General features: G+C 35.3%; 1 protein-coding gene across 3 annotated transcripts in view; it reads right to left on the bottom strand.

Annotated features, from left to right (window-relative positions):
* The window catches only part of LOC136036150 (uncharacterized), a 152,815-nt gene that overhangs the window by 60,958 nt on the left and 73,457 nt on the right, over nt 1–18,400 (bottom strand). For all 3 annotated transcript variants that reach the window (XM_065718191.1, XM_065718193.1, XM_065718192.1), the window contains exon 2: nt 14,635–15,167. In XM_065718191.1, coding sequence (XP_065574263.1) covers nt 14,635–15,167 — 533 coding nt within the window. The remainder of the gene's footprint in view (nt 1–14,634; nt 15,168–18,400) is intronic.

Here is an 18,400-nt window from a genome sequence, read left to right as displayed (position 1 = left end):
GGCAGTAGAACTTTTCATTTCCGTTAGAATGAGCCCTCTTGCGAGGTTCTAGGACCACTTGGTCGATGCGATGACCCCTGAAAAAAAAAAACACACGCACCCGTGATCGGTCTTCTGGCAAAAAATACGAAGTTCCACATTTTTGCAGATAGGAGCTTGAAACTTCTACAATAGAGTTCTCTGATACGCTGAATGAGATGATCTGATTTTCGTTAAGATTCTATGACTATTAGGGGGTGTTTCCTCCTAATTTCCAAAATAGGGCAAATTTTCTCAGGCTCGTAACTTTTGATGACAGAGACTAAATTTGATGAAACTTATATATTTAAAATAAGTATGAAAATTCGATTCTTTTTATGTATCTTTTAGTATCAAAATTCCGTTTTTTAGAGTTTTGTTTACTATTGAGTCGGGTCGCTCCTTACTACAGTTCGTTACCACGAACTGTTTGATACCACTAAATGCAGCATTGACCAGTGGTTACAGGTGTCGTAACTGAGGGTACTGGATTGGTTAGGAAAGCGCAAGTTGTACATGGTAACAGGAACTACAAAAGATAATTTTTGGTTTCTAAAATATCGTAAAAAATGTGACGAAACTCCGAGACAACGGAAGAGAAGTTTCTCCTACTCGCTGAATGGAAGCAGGGACATTTTTACAAAGGGATTACGTACAGGGACGTAATTTGCTATGGGCAGGGAGGCAACTGACCCCTCCAGACCCAAGTTTGCCTCCCACTTTACCTCATTTTGCACACCCCCCACAGCTGAAATTTAGTTTCTGTAAAAATCTTGTCAAAATTAAGATAAGCCTGATAATTCAAGTATCCAGAGAAACAGGTCAGTTTTCTTTAATATATCTTTGCCTTTATTGTAAAATATGACTCATTTTTTTAGTTTTCACTGCCATTTTCACTTGATTTGGAAAAATTGTCTCCAACTTTGCCCCCCCCCAGGTTTGACAAAATTACGCCACTGATTACGGATTCATGCACAACTTGAAAAAAAACATGTTGCATTAAATGAGTTAGGCTAGGCCCGACGGTACTTGAAAAGTTTTCTATTGTATTAAGGTTCTTCCGCAGGTGACCATTCAAACATATTTTAAGATTTACGCAAAACCAAGCAAAAATTAAAAAATAACTTAAAAAAAATCTGTTTTCTACGCACCACTTAACTGATGGATGTAACAAAAAAATAGTGAATTCGACTGAGTCAGTACATGAAAAAGACATAATTCCATTATTCTATCGGTAGAAGCCTTCCAGTATGATTATTAAACAAGTCATTGTCATTTAAATCAATAATCCTTGCACGTATAATTTTGGATTAAATCAAATACAGTATAGTTCCCAAGTCTTTCTGGGGTTGTTCATTTTTTTTCTCAGGAAAATAGGAAATGTTGATAAATCCTCATATAATCTTAATAACAATACGGAGGAAGGGGACATCTACACTAGGGAGGGGGTGATTTACAATTGGCCACAAAATTCGGGCAAGTATGATTGTCATGAAAACTTCTGTTGGCTTAGACTTCATTTGACAATAGCAATATTGAATCATATATACAGCAACGATATTAAATCTAAGATGACATATAGAAATATTCACTGTTAGTACAGTTTTATTAAAGCGAAAAAAAAAACAAAAAAAAAAAAACAAGCACAACATGACAATTATTCCAGGAAATAAGCATCAGCTAACACATTTGCATACTATACTTTTAAGACTATTATACCTTGAATGGAGAGAAGCATTATTTTTTAATGGATTACAAAGGTCATTTCAGCAGGATGAGGCGTTCACCCATAAAACACGGAAGGGGATGATCCCAATCAGCGTTGCAATTAACTTGAGATCATTTTCCTTCCTCTTTATCTCTATTGTAGATAGGGTATATCTGTCATTAAAAGTAATTATTTTCGGTGAGTGAGAATAAGATCCTTTGAGACAGAGGTTCTCGAGCTATTTTATTTTTTAGAAAAACTATGAATTCTCATTTGTGTGTATGCATGCCCTCCCACACCCTGTGAAACTGTCTAAGGCATATACGTGTTCAGAGGTAGGACTTCCAGCCTCGGGCTGCATACCTTATGACTTAAAACTAAAGAATAAAGCGATCATTATGCTAATGCATAATTAAATAATCAAATATATACAAGCCTGCTGCGTCCCGAGTGCCAGGACCCTGGCGAAGCCCGTGCTCCCGGTACGCTCTGTTTTTTACGCTCGAAAATACTTTAAGTTAAGCACTAGATAAACTTCAGTGCAAAGAGTGAGAGGTTGTGGGACGGAAACCACCTCAAATATGGGATAATAAAAGTTGGTTTTCAGTTATAATGTTGCTCTTTACCTTTGCTTGAAAATTTGTTGTTGTTTTTTCATTTAATAAAAGGCAAGTCCCACAAGATAGGCTTGCCTATCTATTTGTAATTATTTTAAGCGACTTAATAAAAATAAATCTCATTTGAAAAGCTTTATAGGCCTACTTTTATAGTTGAATTGCGTACAAAATTCGGTAAGCATTACGTGAAGGGTGAGGATTTGTCGAAGACTAAAAATAATTAATAATATAGAATATTAAATAGGTTTTATAAAACGTGTTTTCAGCTCCAAATACATTAAACATTTTTTTTAATGTTTTTCTTTCCTGAAAGCCAGAATTATCTTTCAAGACAAAATTGAAGCTCGGGGCGGCTGTCCGCTCTCAGCTTTCAGGTCTACATCTACTTGTTCCACCAAGCACGACACACTTTTGCCATACTGCTCCTCTTTTTGGGCACAAACTGAATTTCTTCAATACCAAGCCTATTTTTTGTGGTATTAAACTAAGCAGATTGTATGAAAAAAACATTGAAAAAATTAACCTTATAAAAACATGTAATGAAGAAATCAAACAGTTCGTGGTAACGAACTGTAGTAAGGAGCGACCCAGCTAAATAGTAACCAAAACTCTAAAAAATGGAATTTTGATACCAATAGCTACATCAAAAGAATCGCATTTTAATGCTGATTTTAATTATAGAAGTGTGATCAAGTTTAGTCTTACCCATCAAAAGTTACGAGCCTGAGAAAATTTGCCTTATTTTAGAAAATAGGGGGAAAACCCCCTAAAAGTCATAGAATCTTAACGAAAATCACACCATTAGATTCAGCGTATCAGAGAACCCTGTTGTAGAAGTTTTAAGCTCCTATCTACAAAAATGTGGAATTTTGTATTTTTTTTGCCAGAAGGCAGATCACGGATACGTGTTTATTTGTTTGTTGGTTTGTTTTTTTTTTCCAGGGGTGATCGTATCGACCTAATGGTCCTAGAATCTTGCGAGAGGGCTCATTCTAACGGAAATGAAAAGTTCTAGTGCCCTTTTTAAGTGACCTAAAAAATTGGAGGGCACCTAGGCCCCCTCCCACGCTAATTATTTTCCCAAAGTCAACGGATCAAAATTCTGAGATAGCCATTTTATTCAGCGTAGTCGAAAAACCTTATAACTATGTCTCTGGGGACGACTTACTCCCCCACAGTCTCCGTGGGAGGGGCTACAAATGCTTATTGGGAAGTTTACAGACGTTTTCAGGGGGATTTTTGGTTGGGGGGAGGGGTTGACAAGAGGGGTATATGTTGGGGGAACTTTCCATCGAGGAATTTGTCATGGGGGAAGAAAATTTCCATGAAGGGAGCGCAGGATTTTCTAGCATTATTTAAAAAAAAAACAATGAAAAAATAAATATGAAAAGTTTTTTCAACTGGAAGTAAGGAGCAGCATTAAAACTTAAAACGAAGAGAAATTACTACGCATATGAGGGGCTCACCTCCTAATACCTCGCTCTTTACGCTAAAATATTTTTAGTGATTTCAACTATTTATTCTACGCTTTGTGATTCAGGGGTCATTCTTAATGAATTGGGACAAAATTTAATCTTTATTGTAAAGAGCGAGGTACTGACGAGGGGATGAACCCCTCATATATGTAATAAAAACATGAGATTACAAAAGTTCGTTACGTAAGCTAATTTATAAGTTACTTCTATCTTTTACTAATAAAAACATTCGTAAAAAATTAAAAGTTCTAGTTGCCTTTTTAAGTAACCAAAAAATTCGCAGGGCAACTAGGCATCCTCCACCTTTCCTTTTTTTTCTCAAAATCATTCGATCAAAACTATGAGAAAGCCATTTGGCCAAAAAAAATAAACTTGCAAATTTCGTGTTAATTATTCCTCTGCGGAGAGCCAAAATCAAAACATGCATTGATTCAAAAACGTTCAGAAATTAAATTAAAAAACAAATTTTTTTAGCTGAAAGTAAGGAACTGAACATCAGTGTTCAGCCAACAAAGAAAGTTACAACCCATTGCCTACAGCAAACACTAGATCACTTTTGTAAACGGAAGGTCTCTATTAAGCTCTGGTAAAAATTAAATAAAAAAAACAAGTTTTTTCAATTGAAGGTAAGGAGCGACATTAAAACTTAAAACGAACAGAAATTACTTCGTATATGAAAGGGGCTGCTTCCTCATCAACGCCCCGCTCTTTACGCTAAAGTTTTTTACTGTTTTAAAAAGCAGAGTTAAGAGAAAGAGTCAAACTTTAGCGTAAAGAGCGGGGCGTTGATGAGGAAGTAGCCCCTTTCATATACGAAGTAATTTCTGTACGTTTTAAGTTTTAATGTCGCTCCTTACTTTCAGCTAAAAAAAACTTGTTTTTTTTTTTACTTAATCAAATAAAGGAATGGGATTATTCTTCTCTGAAAAGAAAAACACTTGGAATTCGAAGCATTTTCCTTCTGTATAGAATACTCGTATTCTGTATGCAAAAAGAAATTATTACAAATTCCTCATTGCACAATCACTTCCTTTTGCTACATCATGGTTGCAACGGTAGCTGCAACCTAGTAAAGAGCGAACCACTGCCCATAGTAATCCGAAGTTAAAAATCGCGTTTAGAGAAAAAATGCCTAGTGAAAAAAAATTGCATCTGAAGCAGATTCACAAATGGTAACAAATATTTCAGTTCGTCTTAAAAATAAAAATTAATTGCGAAAAGAAATTTGTGGTAATTAAAAAAAAGCCTAAAACCCCTTGAAAATGCCGTCAGATCAAAATGGAAATTGTATCATTGGAATCAGCATAGTCAAAAACCTTGAATAGGGAAATTACAGTCCCCCTCCTTGAATAACAAGGAAAATCACTTCTTTGCATAAGGTAGCACTCTCTGTCTCCCGTTTTTTTTTTCTTCTTATTTTTCACCAGGGCTAACGAATGACCAGAACATCATAGAAGGATGTTTACGGCTTATTTGAAATTAAAATTTCTAGTGCCTTTTTTAAGTGACCGAAAAGATTGGAGGCCAAATAGCCCCCCTCTCTAATGGCCCCCTCCCCCAAAGTCGTCCAATAAAAATTTCGAGAGAGCCATTTTGTTTAACATAGTTCAAAGGTCCAATAAATATGGTTTTGATGATGATATGACCCTCCACAGTCCCTTGGGAAGGGCTGTGCGTGGTATCGAGCGTATCGGTAGCGAACCACATCCCATAGTAACCAAAAGTTTAAAAGACGGGTTTAGAAAAAAAGCTACCTATTGAAAAAATTGCCATCTGACACTAGGAATGGTAGCTATTATTTCAGTTCGTCCTAAAAGTAAAAGTTTATTGCGCAAAGAAATTTATGGTGATTTCGAAAAAAGTCTGAAACCCCTCAAAAAATGGCTTCAGATCAAAATGAAAAGTATGCGACTGGAATCACCATGGTCGAAAACTTTTGAAAGGAAATTACAGCCCCCTCTTTCAGCAACAAAGGAAAATCACTTTTTTGTATGGGTAGCACTGATCTCTCTCTGTTTTTTTTTTTTTTGTTTTTTTTTTTTAGCCCCCCTAAAGGTCCCCTACCCCAACAGTCATACAATCATAATTTTTATTTCTTCTTAGTTCAAAATAGTTCAAAGATCCAATATCTATGTTTTTGATGATGATATGACCCTCCATAGTCCTTGGGGAAAGGGCTGTACGCTGTATCGCTACCGGACGTATCGATACCATGCGTATCAGTATGGGCGTGTTGTTATTGGGCATATTCGTATGGCTGGTATCTTAGATAGATTTTTGGTAGCTCATATAAACGATATTGCTCATATTTACGTCCTTCCTATAAATTCCACCATCAGCAAGTTCCAAATGGTACTAAAAACGGCATTTTTCGTGCCGTGTTTCAAGTGGAAAAGCTGGGGCTAGCTGCCTACCAGAACTTTTTAGATTGACGTTTAATGGCTCATTTGAAAGCTGTTGCTCATACCCAAGTGATTTTTATCAGTTCTACCATTCGTAAGTGTAATATAGAACTAAAAACAGGGGCATAGTTTCGTCAAAATCCTGGGGGGGGGGGGGGGGCAAAGATGGACCAAAATTTCCCAGATCAAGTGAAAATCTCAGTGAGAAATGAAAAACTAGCCTTATAGTACCATTAATGCAAAGAAATACTGAAGAAAACTGACCCGTTTCTCTGAATTAAGCAGGCTTATCTTAGTTTTGACAAGATTTTTGAAGAAACTAAATTTCAGCTGGAGGTGGGGAAACTGGAGTCTGAGAGGTAAATTGAGGCCTAGAAGGGACAAATGTCCCTTGCCCCGTAGCAAATTACACCCCTAACTAAAAACAACACTTTTGGTATCACTTCTGAAGTAGAAAAGCTTGGAAGTATAAAACAATATCATCATTGTTATAACTATGGTCCGGGACTCTTAATTGGAGGTTTGCAAGAACACTTCCCGTATGTTCCTCCTCCAAGAACCCTTAATAAGCTACGCAATTAAGGCACAAACAACAATATTTCAAATCAGTTTATTAGAGACATGGTTATGTTAGTACAGCGTTGGACTGCAATCACGAGTGTTTTGCGTTCGATTACTAATTGTTTTTGTTTTTTTCAATCATGGTTTTGTCCCCTTCTATATGATCATTTCCAGATAATTTTACTATTTTTGTAAATGTGATGCACTCATTTTTTAAAGTATGTCCCGGGAAGGTATTTTGTCAAGCATTTTGATTAAAAGGGAATATAGGTCATCCAGTTCACGGTTTCCAACGACATTCTTAGTAGATTACTAAATCCAAACCCCAATGAATGGCGTAATTTTGTCAATATCCTGTTGGGGAGGGTGGGTCAAAGTTGGATCTAATTTTCCCAAATCAAGTGAAAATGACAGAGAAAACTGAAAAACTAGCCATATAGTAATAAAAAAGGTAAAGAGGGGGAGGGGGCAAACTAGGGTCTGGGGAAAAACTGTGGTCTGGGAGAGGTAGTTGTCTCCTCTGTATTACACAAAATTACGCTCCTGACCTCAATCCCTTGCCACTTAGTGGTTGGAGAAGTGTAGGCATGTGGTTCTGGAACCACTCAAAGTTGTATATTAAAAGAAGGATTACTTATTATTATGCTTACTTATTCAAATTATTTACATGACAACTTCATCGTAATATTCCGTTCATACGTAAAATTGCGCATCCAAAGAGGAAGAAAGACAAATGAAAACAGTTCTGTAGGAGAATTCAGGTAATTCTTACCAAAATTTTTGAAATGAAAACAAGCTTAGTTTATAATACCGTTTATCATCCCTACACCAGAAATGATCTTTTTAGAATTTCGATACATTTCTAAGTAATGACTGGCTCTTCTGTTTAAGGACAGGTCAATAGCTCCCTAAGTCTAAAGGCACATTTCTGTTGAGCTAGCAAAATTTTCAACAGCCATGTCGATATGCAAACCTGTCCGCTCAGTTAACCTTTTGTATCGAAGCTACTCGTCTGGAGCTACTTTCTTAAGTGCTACTAATTTTTTTTTTTTTAACAAAGAATTAAAGGTTTATTTCTTCTTAAAAAAAGAAACGACACTATGTTTCCCTAGATTGGAGGTGATTAGAGACTGTATAAAAAAAATAAGTTTTGAACTGAAACGAAAGAGCAACAGTAAAACTTAAAACGGACCAAAATTATTTCGTAAAATAAAAAAGATTACGGCAGTGTTGTTTTTAAATTAAATTTTAATCAAAAACGAGAAAAGATTTATTCAAAACACGAAGTTTTTCCGAGGGAAGTAAAGAGCGAAGTTGAAACTTAAAACGAACAAAAATTATCACTTCACAGCGTATCTAACACATCAATAAAAAAAAGTGCAAATAAATCAACTGGTAATGTTTCTCCATAATTATAGGATTATGGAGAACTAGCGCTTTACTGAAAATATAAAGCCAAGCATAAAAAAGAAGAAGATTGATTTAGGAGTCAAAAGTAAATACGTAGCCTCTCAACAACAAATTAATCTATAACGCTTTTCATAGTCTTACACGAGCCGTGATATCAGTAACTTTCAGTATACAATTAAAATTATCTTAAAAGCTTAGGCACAAAAGTTATAAGTTTAAAGTCATTAAATAGTATAAAAAATGGATTGATTTATCAGGTAACATCTTAGTCTTACCTAGTATTACTGGAAATGAAGAACATATCAACCGTAGGCTAATATGCACTCTGGAAATCCAGTTATTTTACTCTATAAAACGAAAAATTTCAAGTTGCGATACAAATTTTAAAGCGAGTCTATACCTTTAATACTAATAAGTTTGCTTCATTTCGAACTTGTCTACTAAATAATCATGAAATGCCCTTTTCAGATTCAAAACGACTGTCAATCATCGAACTGAGCTCAATGTGCAGAGGTGATACCAAATGAAACGAAAAAAAAAACAAAAAAACAAAGCAACAATCTAAAAATGCTTTACTTTTATAGGTTAAAAGTCTCCTTAAATGGTTTACTTTTACTATACCCAAACTCCTATATTGTTTTGTGTTTTCAGTAAAGCGCTAGTTTTCTGTAATCCTACAAACATAGGGAAATATCACAAGTTGATTTATTTGCACTAGTTTTATTGATATATGTTAGATAGACTGCGAAGTAGTAATTTTTGTTTGTTTTAAGTTTCAACTTCGCTCTTTACTTCCCTCAGGAAAACTTTGTTTTTTAAATTAATATAGCCTAAACCAAAGAGTTAGTCAATCAGATGAAAAAAAAACAAAAAAAAACAAAACAAAAAAACAAAAAACATTAGAACAAGCTTAGTATTGAAACTAAAGAATAAAAGAAAAGAAAATTATGATAAGCAGAAAAGCAGCCTCTATCCTAGAAGGAAGAGCAGTCAGTCCCTAAGGGGGCTGTCAGTTAATGGAAACATAGGAGAGGGCAAAAAATTATCATTTTTAAAACTATGGCGTGGGAATTATGTTGTTTCTTGTTTGTTTTTTTTTTTCAATAAAAATACCAAAAAGGTATTTTCCAACAAAAATAATTAAAAAAAAATGCATGTAAAAATTTAGGAGAAGGTAATATAACTCACCAATCGATGCTTCTGGGCGCCTTTAGCCCAAATCTGGTAGTTAAAAGAGTTACTTCACTGAGATGGTATTTAAAAAGTAACGCACCAGGGCATTGTCTTTAAAATACCTCATGTTTCACTATAGCTAACTAGAGTCTCAAGAATTAACGAGGGCATCGCTTTCCCCCAAACATAGAAGTGGGTGGAGAACTTATCCAATCATTGCCTTAACATCGGATGTTTGCTGAGCAAATATAAAGGGGAAAGTTAAACTGAAGCAAGCTTACGCACTTTGTAGTTCTACTAACCACGGCCGTATCAAGGAAGGGGGCTTAGGGAGTTTGACCCCCCCCCCACAAATGTTTGTCTGAAAATGAATATAATCAGATCTTTGATGCGTTTTTCATTTCTTTGTAACCTCCTCCCCCCCCCGACAAAATCCTGGGTATGTTCTTGCTACTAGCACATGGACAACTAGTAACATATTTTTTACTTGATAGAATTTATTCTTGGATAAATTTAAACTTGAATCGATAGTGTTGAGTGCTCATTAACTATAAAATATTTGATTTGATTGACTACAATATATTTCAATATTTGACGTTTTTCTTACTATTGTATTGTACTGAGGAAGAAGTCATAGTAATCGATGACCTAGGACCAACACGGCTTAGTTGATCGTATATTGCACCTTGATATAAGGAAAACAAACAGGTTGTGGTAAGGAACTGTAGTAAGGAGCGACCCAGCTCAATAGTAACCCAAACTCTAAAAAAGGGAATTTTTATAACAATAGTTACATCAAAAGAATTGCATTTTAATGTTGATTTTAAATATTTAAGTTTCATTAAGTTTAGACTTACCCATCAAAAGTTAGGAGCCTGAGAAAATTTGCCTTATTTTACAAAATAAGGGGAAACACCCCTTAAAAGTCCTAGAATCTTAACGAAAATCACATCGACAGATTCAGCGAATCAGAGAACCCTAGCGTAGAAATTTCAAGATCGTATCTAGAAAAATGTGGAATTTTGCATTTTTTGCCACAAGACAGATCACGGATGCGTGTTTGTTTGTTTTTTTTTTTTTTGTTTTTTTTTTCCCAGGGGTGATGGTATCGACCCAGTGGCCCTAGAATGTCGTGAACGGGCTCATTCTAACAGAAATTGAAAGCTATAGTGCCCTTTTTAAATTGAGGGCACCTAGGCCCCCTCCCACGCTCATTTTTTCCCAAAGTCACCGGATCAAAATTCTGAGATATCTATTTTACTCAGCATAGTCGAAAAACCTAACGACTATGTCTTTGGGGACGACTTTTGTAACTGCAAGTTACAAACTTTGACCAGTGTTTACATATTGTAATGGCTATAGGGAAGTGTACATACGCTCTCAGGGGGATTTTTTTGGTTGGGGTTGGGGTTGAGGGGAGGGGATATAGGGGGGAACTTTTCATGGAGGAATTTGTCACGGGGGAAGAAAATTTCCATGAAGGGGACACAGGATTTTTTTTGCATTTTTTAAAAGAACAATGAAAAAATAAATATAAAAATTTTTCTCAGCTGAAAGTAAGGAGCAGCATTAAAACTTGAAACGAACAGAAATTATTACGCATATGAGGGGTTCACCTCCTCCTAATACCTCGCTCTTTACGCTAAAGTAAGCTTATTAATTTCAACTATTTATTCTAAGGCCTTTGTGATTCAAGGGTCATTCTTAAGGAATTGGGACAAAATTTGAGCTTTAGTCTAACAAAATTATGAGGGGGTTAACCCCCCCATATACGTACTAAAAACATACGAATAAAGAAGTTCGTTACGTAAGTTAATTCTTAAGTTACGTATATTTTTACTAAAAAAACGTTCGTAGAAAATTAAAAGTTCTAGTTGCCTTTTTAAATAACCGAAAAATTGGAAGGTAACTAGGCCTACTCCCCCACTCCTTTTTTCTTGAAATCGTCCGATCAAAACTATGAGAAAGCCATTTAGCCATAAAAATGAATTACTATGCAAATTTTGTTTTAATTATTTATTTGCGGAGAGCCAAAATAAAAACATGCATTAATTCAAAAACGTTCAGAAATTAAATAAAAACTACTTTTTTTAAGTGAAAGCAAGGAGCGATACTAAAACTTAAAACGAGCAGAAATTGCTTCGTATATGAAAGGGGCTGTTCCCTCCTCAACGCCCCGCTCTTTACGCTAAAGTTTTTACTGTTTCAGAAAGTAGAGTTGAGAGAAAGAGTCAAACTTTAGCGTAAAGAGCGGGGCGTTGAGGAGGGAACAGCCCCTTTCATATACGAAGCAATTTCTGCTCGTTTTAAGTTTTAATATCGCTCCTTACTTTCAGTAAAAAAAAAATCTTTTTTGTTACTTAATCAGTTTAAGAAGCTAACAGTAATCAACAATATTACTTCTGTCAGTGAAGGTCGTATCAGCTTGGATTGAAGTAGCCAGATGGCTATTAATCTTTTCCGGGAATACATTTTATTCTAGCTGCAATTGAATACACAGAAACCCATAGCCTTCCGTTCTATTCTAAAAGCCCCTTGTGAAAATAGTTTGTCGAAAGGGTGGATACAGCCAACTCAAACGGCTTCTGCTACAACATTCTCATTACTTAAACCCATTGAAGGATTGACAATTAGTGTTAAGTTAGAAAGAGTCTTGTAAGAGAAATTGTCTAAATTTATCCGAACAATCTTGGATCTAATAGGCTTGCCTTAACCAGATTCGAAAGGATGTCCACGCAACAGGTTTGTTCGAAATGTAGCCGATTCATTTAAAGCAGCAACGAACACAAGAATTTTAAGTTAAACTGGTGATAAGAACTTTATGCTTGCAACAACAATTGTTTCTTGTTTCCGGCTTGGATACTACAGTTTAGTTGAAGCAGAGGGAAAACCATTTCCTTGTACATACTGCTTTTGGAACCGTGAGTGCAGGGTTGCCACACCTAGTGATTTATCACTATTTCTAGTGATTTTTTATGCTGTAGTGATTTTCTTCTAGTGAGTGATTTATAATAATTTTGTTGTACAAACTAGTGATTTTTCCTACATCTAGTGATTTTTCACGATATAACGCGTAGATTCATGATTCAATAGAATAAACCATACAAGAAGCTAATTAACAGAAAAAAAACACAAATTTCTATTGAATAATCTAGTGATTCATGTGCTAATTTAGTGATTTTTCTTCAAGAATCTAGTGATTTTTTCACCGGGTGGCAACCCTGCGTGACGGTAAGAACTAGAGATAGGAATAATGTGGCTCCTGAAAATGATTGCATGCCCTGGCCATCGAAGTGTCCTCGCTTTTAGCGTTTCAACGCTACCCATATAATAACACAATTTAGCAGCTGTTTGAAAGGACATAAACGCATTGGTCTACTGGAAAAGAAACTGAAAAATATCCAGCTTTGGTATCTTAGAAGGTGTTAGAAGTGAAGTAGAAGGTGTTAGTAAGAAGTAGAAGGTGTTAGGTGTTACAACGCGTTTAGAAGGTGTTTAGTGCTGCAAGGGAATTTTTGTTCTATAGAGGGCAAGTTTAGTAAAAAAAAAAAAAAAGCTCTTTGTAAATCCTATGTTTTTGAAGAACTATTTTTTAGTTGTTTGCTATTATATTTGTATAATATTGTATATTTTTTGGTATATTTGTGTATATTACGGTATAATAGAGAGGTATATTTTTATCACTTTCAATTCAATCAAAAAATATTGTAGTTGAACTGAAATTGCTTGAAACATTATTGAAGCCAGTTGCTTGAAAATGGCTAGCTTTCAAATAACCTGTTCATTGCGCATCCCTGTACCACCTTTAATTTACCTGGAAGTACCCCCCCCCCCAAAAAAAAAATGTCTCGACCAGATTCAAGTCTACGAAAAGCGATAAGAAGAACCTTCCCGTGAAAGATTTTAGTGAGAAGAAAAATAAAGTTTTGAAAAGGAAGATTAGTCTATTATTTTTTATCCACTCTGTCTTATGTTATGGTAAGCTAAGAACAAAACGCATATTAAATGAGGTCTAAGTCTTAAACGCATTTTAGGTCTTAAGCGCAATTTAAGTGAGAGTAATTTTAAATGCTGTAAAAACACTCTTTTTACAGTTTTTTTTCAAATTTCTTTCGTCCAGCTTAATGATTGGTGGACGAAATGAGTCGTATCCACTCTTTTAAAACTGGCACAATTTCCAAAATTTTTTTCATGGAGGCAAAAAAACTGTTTTTGACATTAAACTATTTCTATTTCACAATTGATAGCTTAGTTTTCTGACTGTTAAACAGTTTGTGATAACGAACTGTAAGTAAGGAACAAATCAGCCCAATTGTAACTGAAACTCCTAAAACAGGAATTTAGATAACAATTAATACATCAAAAGAATTTGCTTTTAAATATATCAAATTCACTAAATTTCATGTTAGGCTACTCATCAAAAGCTACGAGCCAGAGAAAATTTGCCAGATTTTTTAAATGGAAGGAAAATCCCCAGAAATCAAGCGATCTTAGTAAAAATCACAAAATCAGGTTCAGCATATCACAAAATCCTAACTGTAGAGGTTTCAAGCTCCTATCAACAAAAATGGCAGTTTTTGCACTTTTTTGCCAAAAGAAAAACAACGGATGAGTCTTTTTTCAGGGATAACCGTATCCAATGGTTCTAGAAAATTGGGAGAGGGCTCGTTCGAGTCCTAGTGCTCTTTTCAAGTGACAAAAAAGATTGGACAACAACTTGTCCCCCTCCCACACCCTTTCTCCCCAAAGACATCCGCTCAAAACTTTGAAATTGGAAACCCAGCACAGGACAAGAAAAATGCTGAGAAAATAAGAAATATTGATAAAATAAACTTCAAATTTACAATGATTTTCTAGCTAATATCGTAACGGAAAATTAGGCTTCAAATGTAATACTATGTTGTTTTGCAATTAGTTGATAAATCCGACAATACCTCATAAATCATAGGCTAAAAAACTCAATTTCAGCATTATGTTATCGATTAGGGAATGAGTGCATGAAAAATATTACTCTCCCAGTATAAATAATTCCGAGAGCAATATTACTCAATTTCGTTAAAAGGTTTGTCAACAAGAACATTTCATCTTAGCACCTACAGACCCACTATTTTGTATCTCAGCCTGTTGACACACAAAATTATAAAAGAGTGTCAGACGTTCCGTATTCCGCAAGAAAAAGACAACCGCCAAGACAAGCGACACGCTATCCTTACTGATGGCGCTACCTGTACTGAAACAAGAATGATTCATAAGACTGCAAGAAAACTTACCCTGATTCGTGCCTCTAACCTCTCCTTTGCTTCATTAGCTTGATCTGTTGGTGAATTCGGCAACCGAGTTCTTTGTTCTTTGCACCAATCCACATGTCTGTCAAAAGACTTAATCCCAAAACTTCTTTCACAGTGAGGACAAGGGGTAACATCGTCGGGAACAGATTGAAAAACATTCACAGACCTCTTCTTAAAAGTCGGTCCGATCACTAACGCTGAAAGACCGGGAGCTGCACTTCCTTTTGCAGCTCTTACACTTTGTATTAAATCATTATGTTGCTCTTTCCACTTGGACTGTCTCTTCTTTGCTGTTGTCAACGAGCTGTAAGATCGTTTCGTTGGAGCTGAAGGTGAGGTGGGCGATGAAAACTGCAGTTCAGTTCCTTGTAATCTTTGTTTCGATGAATCAAATACAGGCCTTTTTTTCTGAGCATTTTTCTCACATACGGATTGATGTCTAGATAATGAGTCGGGTTTAAAATTTCTTCCACATACAGAGCATGGTAAGAGGAAAAAGTATCCCGGCTCTAAGTCTAAAATAAAAAATTGATAAGCGGTTCTGTGACAGGCTAAAATTTTATCAAATGAAAAAGTTGAAAATTATCAAATGGGAGGGATTAAATCAGCTTCCCAGAATAATTTTTAAGAATATTATTTTTAATTTGATTTACAGCCTTTTCCGAAATATAGCCAGGAAATACACAAACATTCTACAGTTCAAAATTTGGTACATAGCTTACGGAAAAACAAATCCTGAAGCTAAGCAAGCTACAGCCTTTTGTGTTGCAGAACAACACTGCTGCTTTTGTTGTTGTCTCATTTCGCAATCATTGGTCTACATCTCAGTATAACAAGACAATAAAATTTGAAGATTTTTTTTGTATGACTGTCATCAAAACAGATAAAGTATCGCCAGAAGGTGACAAGGTTTCCAATTGATTTCCAGACATACAATTGAAATATTAATTTCTGCCAAATAGTATAAATAAGAAGCAAAACGTAACTATCCAAAGCGTGAGAGAAAAATTCTTTGGGATAATTTAACGTAGGACTCGGATAAAGCATAAAAGTATCTCTTCGAGCCTGGAGATCAAAAATCTTTTATCTCTCCCAGATATCTAGGATGAAAAGTTACAGAGGTCAATATAACAGTTCCGAATCGTATGTTTTACATGTGATATTCGATTTTTATCAAACTGTCTGACATGACACATTCATATAAAGCCAGGATCCATAAGCAGACTGAAACAAGTCAAACTGTGACCTGATTCATAGGTTGGGAAAGGGAGAGGATTTTCAAGAATCTAGCCACTTTTGCATTCACCTAAAGGGGTTGTCACATCTCAGCCAAACTTGATGAAATTAAAGAAAAAGTATCCTAACTATGGTTCTTGACGTGCCAACCCAATCTGATGCTAGAAAGAGAAAGAAGAGAGATTCCTCTGAATTCTTATCATCAGCACTTCCAGGTGAAAGGGGCTATCAGACATGGTCAGAAATAAGAGTCAGTGCGCTGGTTGTGCCTTTTTGAAGTCCTAAAGTCGCCTGACTGATGGGGGGGGGGCACAAAAATTCTTAGGATACTCAGTCATAAGGACACTTGCCAGGAGAGCTTGTTGGGTTTTATTGAGACTTGGTGAAACGTAAGAACTAATGTCCTGGTTTTGATCCAACCTTTTTTCCGGGAAGGAAAGAAAGAGGGGCCCCAGAATTCTTGTCATCAGGAGACCTAGCAGAAGAGACGATGAGATCTCAGCTAAGCTTTGTCGGAAGCAGGAGTAACTCTTGTAATCATGCAATTTGTAATCATGCAATTTGTAATCAATCTATGCTAAAAATTACAGTTAATGTCTTAGGCATGCCTTTTCATATTCCGGGATCGATTAAACCTCTGCGTTGAAAGAGGCAGAGAGTACCTAAATTACTGACATAAGCAATTTTACCGGATGGTATGTCCAGTCCAGACAGATCTTTATAGGAAGCAAGAGCGAGGCTCATCGCTGTGCCTTTTTAAGGTATGCGTGTGATTCAATCTCTGTGGGAGGAGGGAAGGTATCAAAATCTTGCTAACAAAATGTTGCGCAACAGCTAAAGCTTTCGCATTGATTCCCCGTGTTCGATCAGATGACTGCTATCAACGGGCTACTTTGTAGTCATCCACAACCACAAGAATGGTCTTTCACATCTCAGTTAAATTTGATTTGGGTTACCAGCTAAGAATTTTGTTGTGCTCTTCGAGTGTTCCAGTCAGAACGATAAACCTAGTCCCTTTTACTGCTACGCAACTATGACCCATGCATAACCATTGTTGTAAAAGTTCACTGAATCTCAAGACTGGAGGTCCAGTTCTTGTATTTTGTTTTAACAATTTGGCATGATATGTAATGTTTCATTATTGCGGAACAAAACTGTTAATTTCTATTTGTTTCACATTTCATTTCTTCATTCGTAGTAAATTTCTACTCGTTCTAGGTTGAAATCTTACCTAAGCTAATTTGTGGCTGCTTCGGGTATAGACTTGCTTTTTCATTTTCATGGCAAAACTTGTTTCTATCTTCATTTAATTCATTAAAGCGCGGAATACATTCTAGCTATTGAGGGGCCGCCAAACCACTTTTGTTTGTAGTTATTTCTGTTCATTTTAAGTTTGAATTCATCGTTTAGTGTAATCTCTGTTCATTTTAATCTTCTTCAAAAGAATTCCTTTTGACTGAAGAATTCCCCTTTGACTGAAGACTTCTTCAAAAGAAGTCTTCAGTCAAAAGAATTCCTGTTCGTTCTAGGTTTGCTATATTATTATTATTAAAAACATTATTATTATTCAATTACATTATTATTATTCTTATTATATATATATATATATATATATATATATATATATATATATATATATATATATATATATATATATATATATATATATATATATATATATATATATATATATATATATTGTAAAAATTAATGTACGCTCCTTTCAAGTCTTATTTTCACACTTTACTTTACGTAAAAAAAAAAAAAAAAAAAAAAAAAAAAACTGTTCACCCAAGATTGTGCCGAAGAACCACGTCACAAAGGTGTACGTAAAGGTGCTTTTAAGACAGCAGACCTTGCCCCTCACTACATACCGGAGCCGGGGGCACCGATGAATAAATACTTTACCGGAAATAAGTACATCAATCTATACAGGGGCAATTCCGTGGTATAGAAATACAGGAGAGCATTTTTAAAAGAAAAATAACATGGCATTTCTTTTTGTTTGAGATAAAAAACCAGTACATTGTTGTAGCGGTTGCTACAACCTGATACAGAGTTGGCCCATAATAACAAAAAAGTAAGAAAATTGATTTTGAAATAACTGGCCAGAGAAAATTCCCCAATTGATACTTATTAGAAAATAATTGGTATTTCCAGAATCTGACAAAATAATGGTCTATATTCAAAAAAGGAAATATTCAAGTATTTTGAAAAATAGTCTTAAACCCTTCGAAAATTAGGTCTGATTGAAAAAGAGTTCAAAATTTGTCCTTCTTTTTTAAAACCGGTTTCTAAGGTTTACAATTAAGGTAGAAACCTCATTTAAGATACTAATCTTTCAGGACTCATTCGTTTACTTGACATAGAACAATTTACATATGCTTTCGTATGTATGTTCTACTTTGTTTTTATCAAAAGAATTATCATCTTCGTAATGCAAAAAAAAAATTCATATTCAAAATCCTTTTACTCCTTCTGTAAGGCCAGCTTTTAATCCTCTTATGGTGAG

The sequence above is a fragment of the Artemia franciscana genome, chromosome 15, assembly GCF_032884065.1.
Source record: "Artemia franciscana chromosome 15, ASM3288406v1, whole genome shotgun sequence".
NCBI classification, from domain to species: domain Eukaryota; kingdom Metazoa; phylum Arthropoda; class Branchiopoda; order Anostraca; family Artemiidae; genus Artemia; species Artemia franciscana.
Note: the sequence above shows the minus strand (reverse complement) of the source record. Positions and strands in the feature narration are given on the sequence as shown.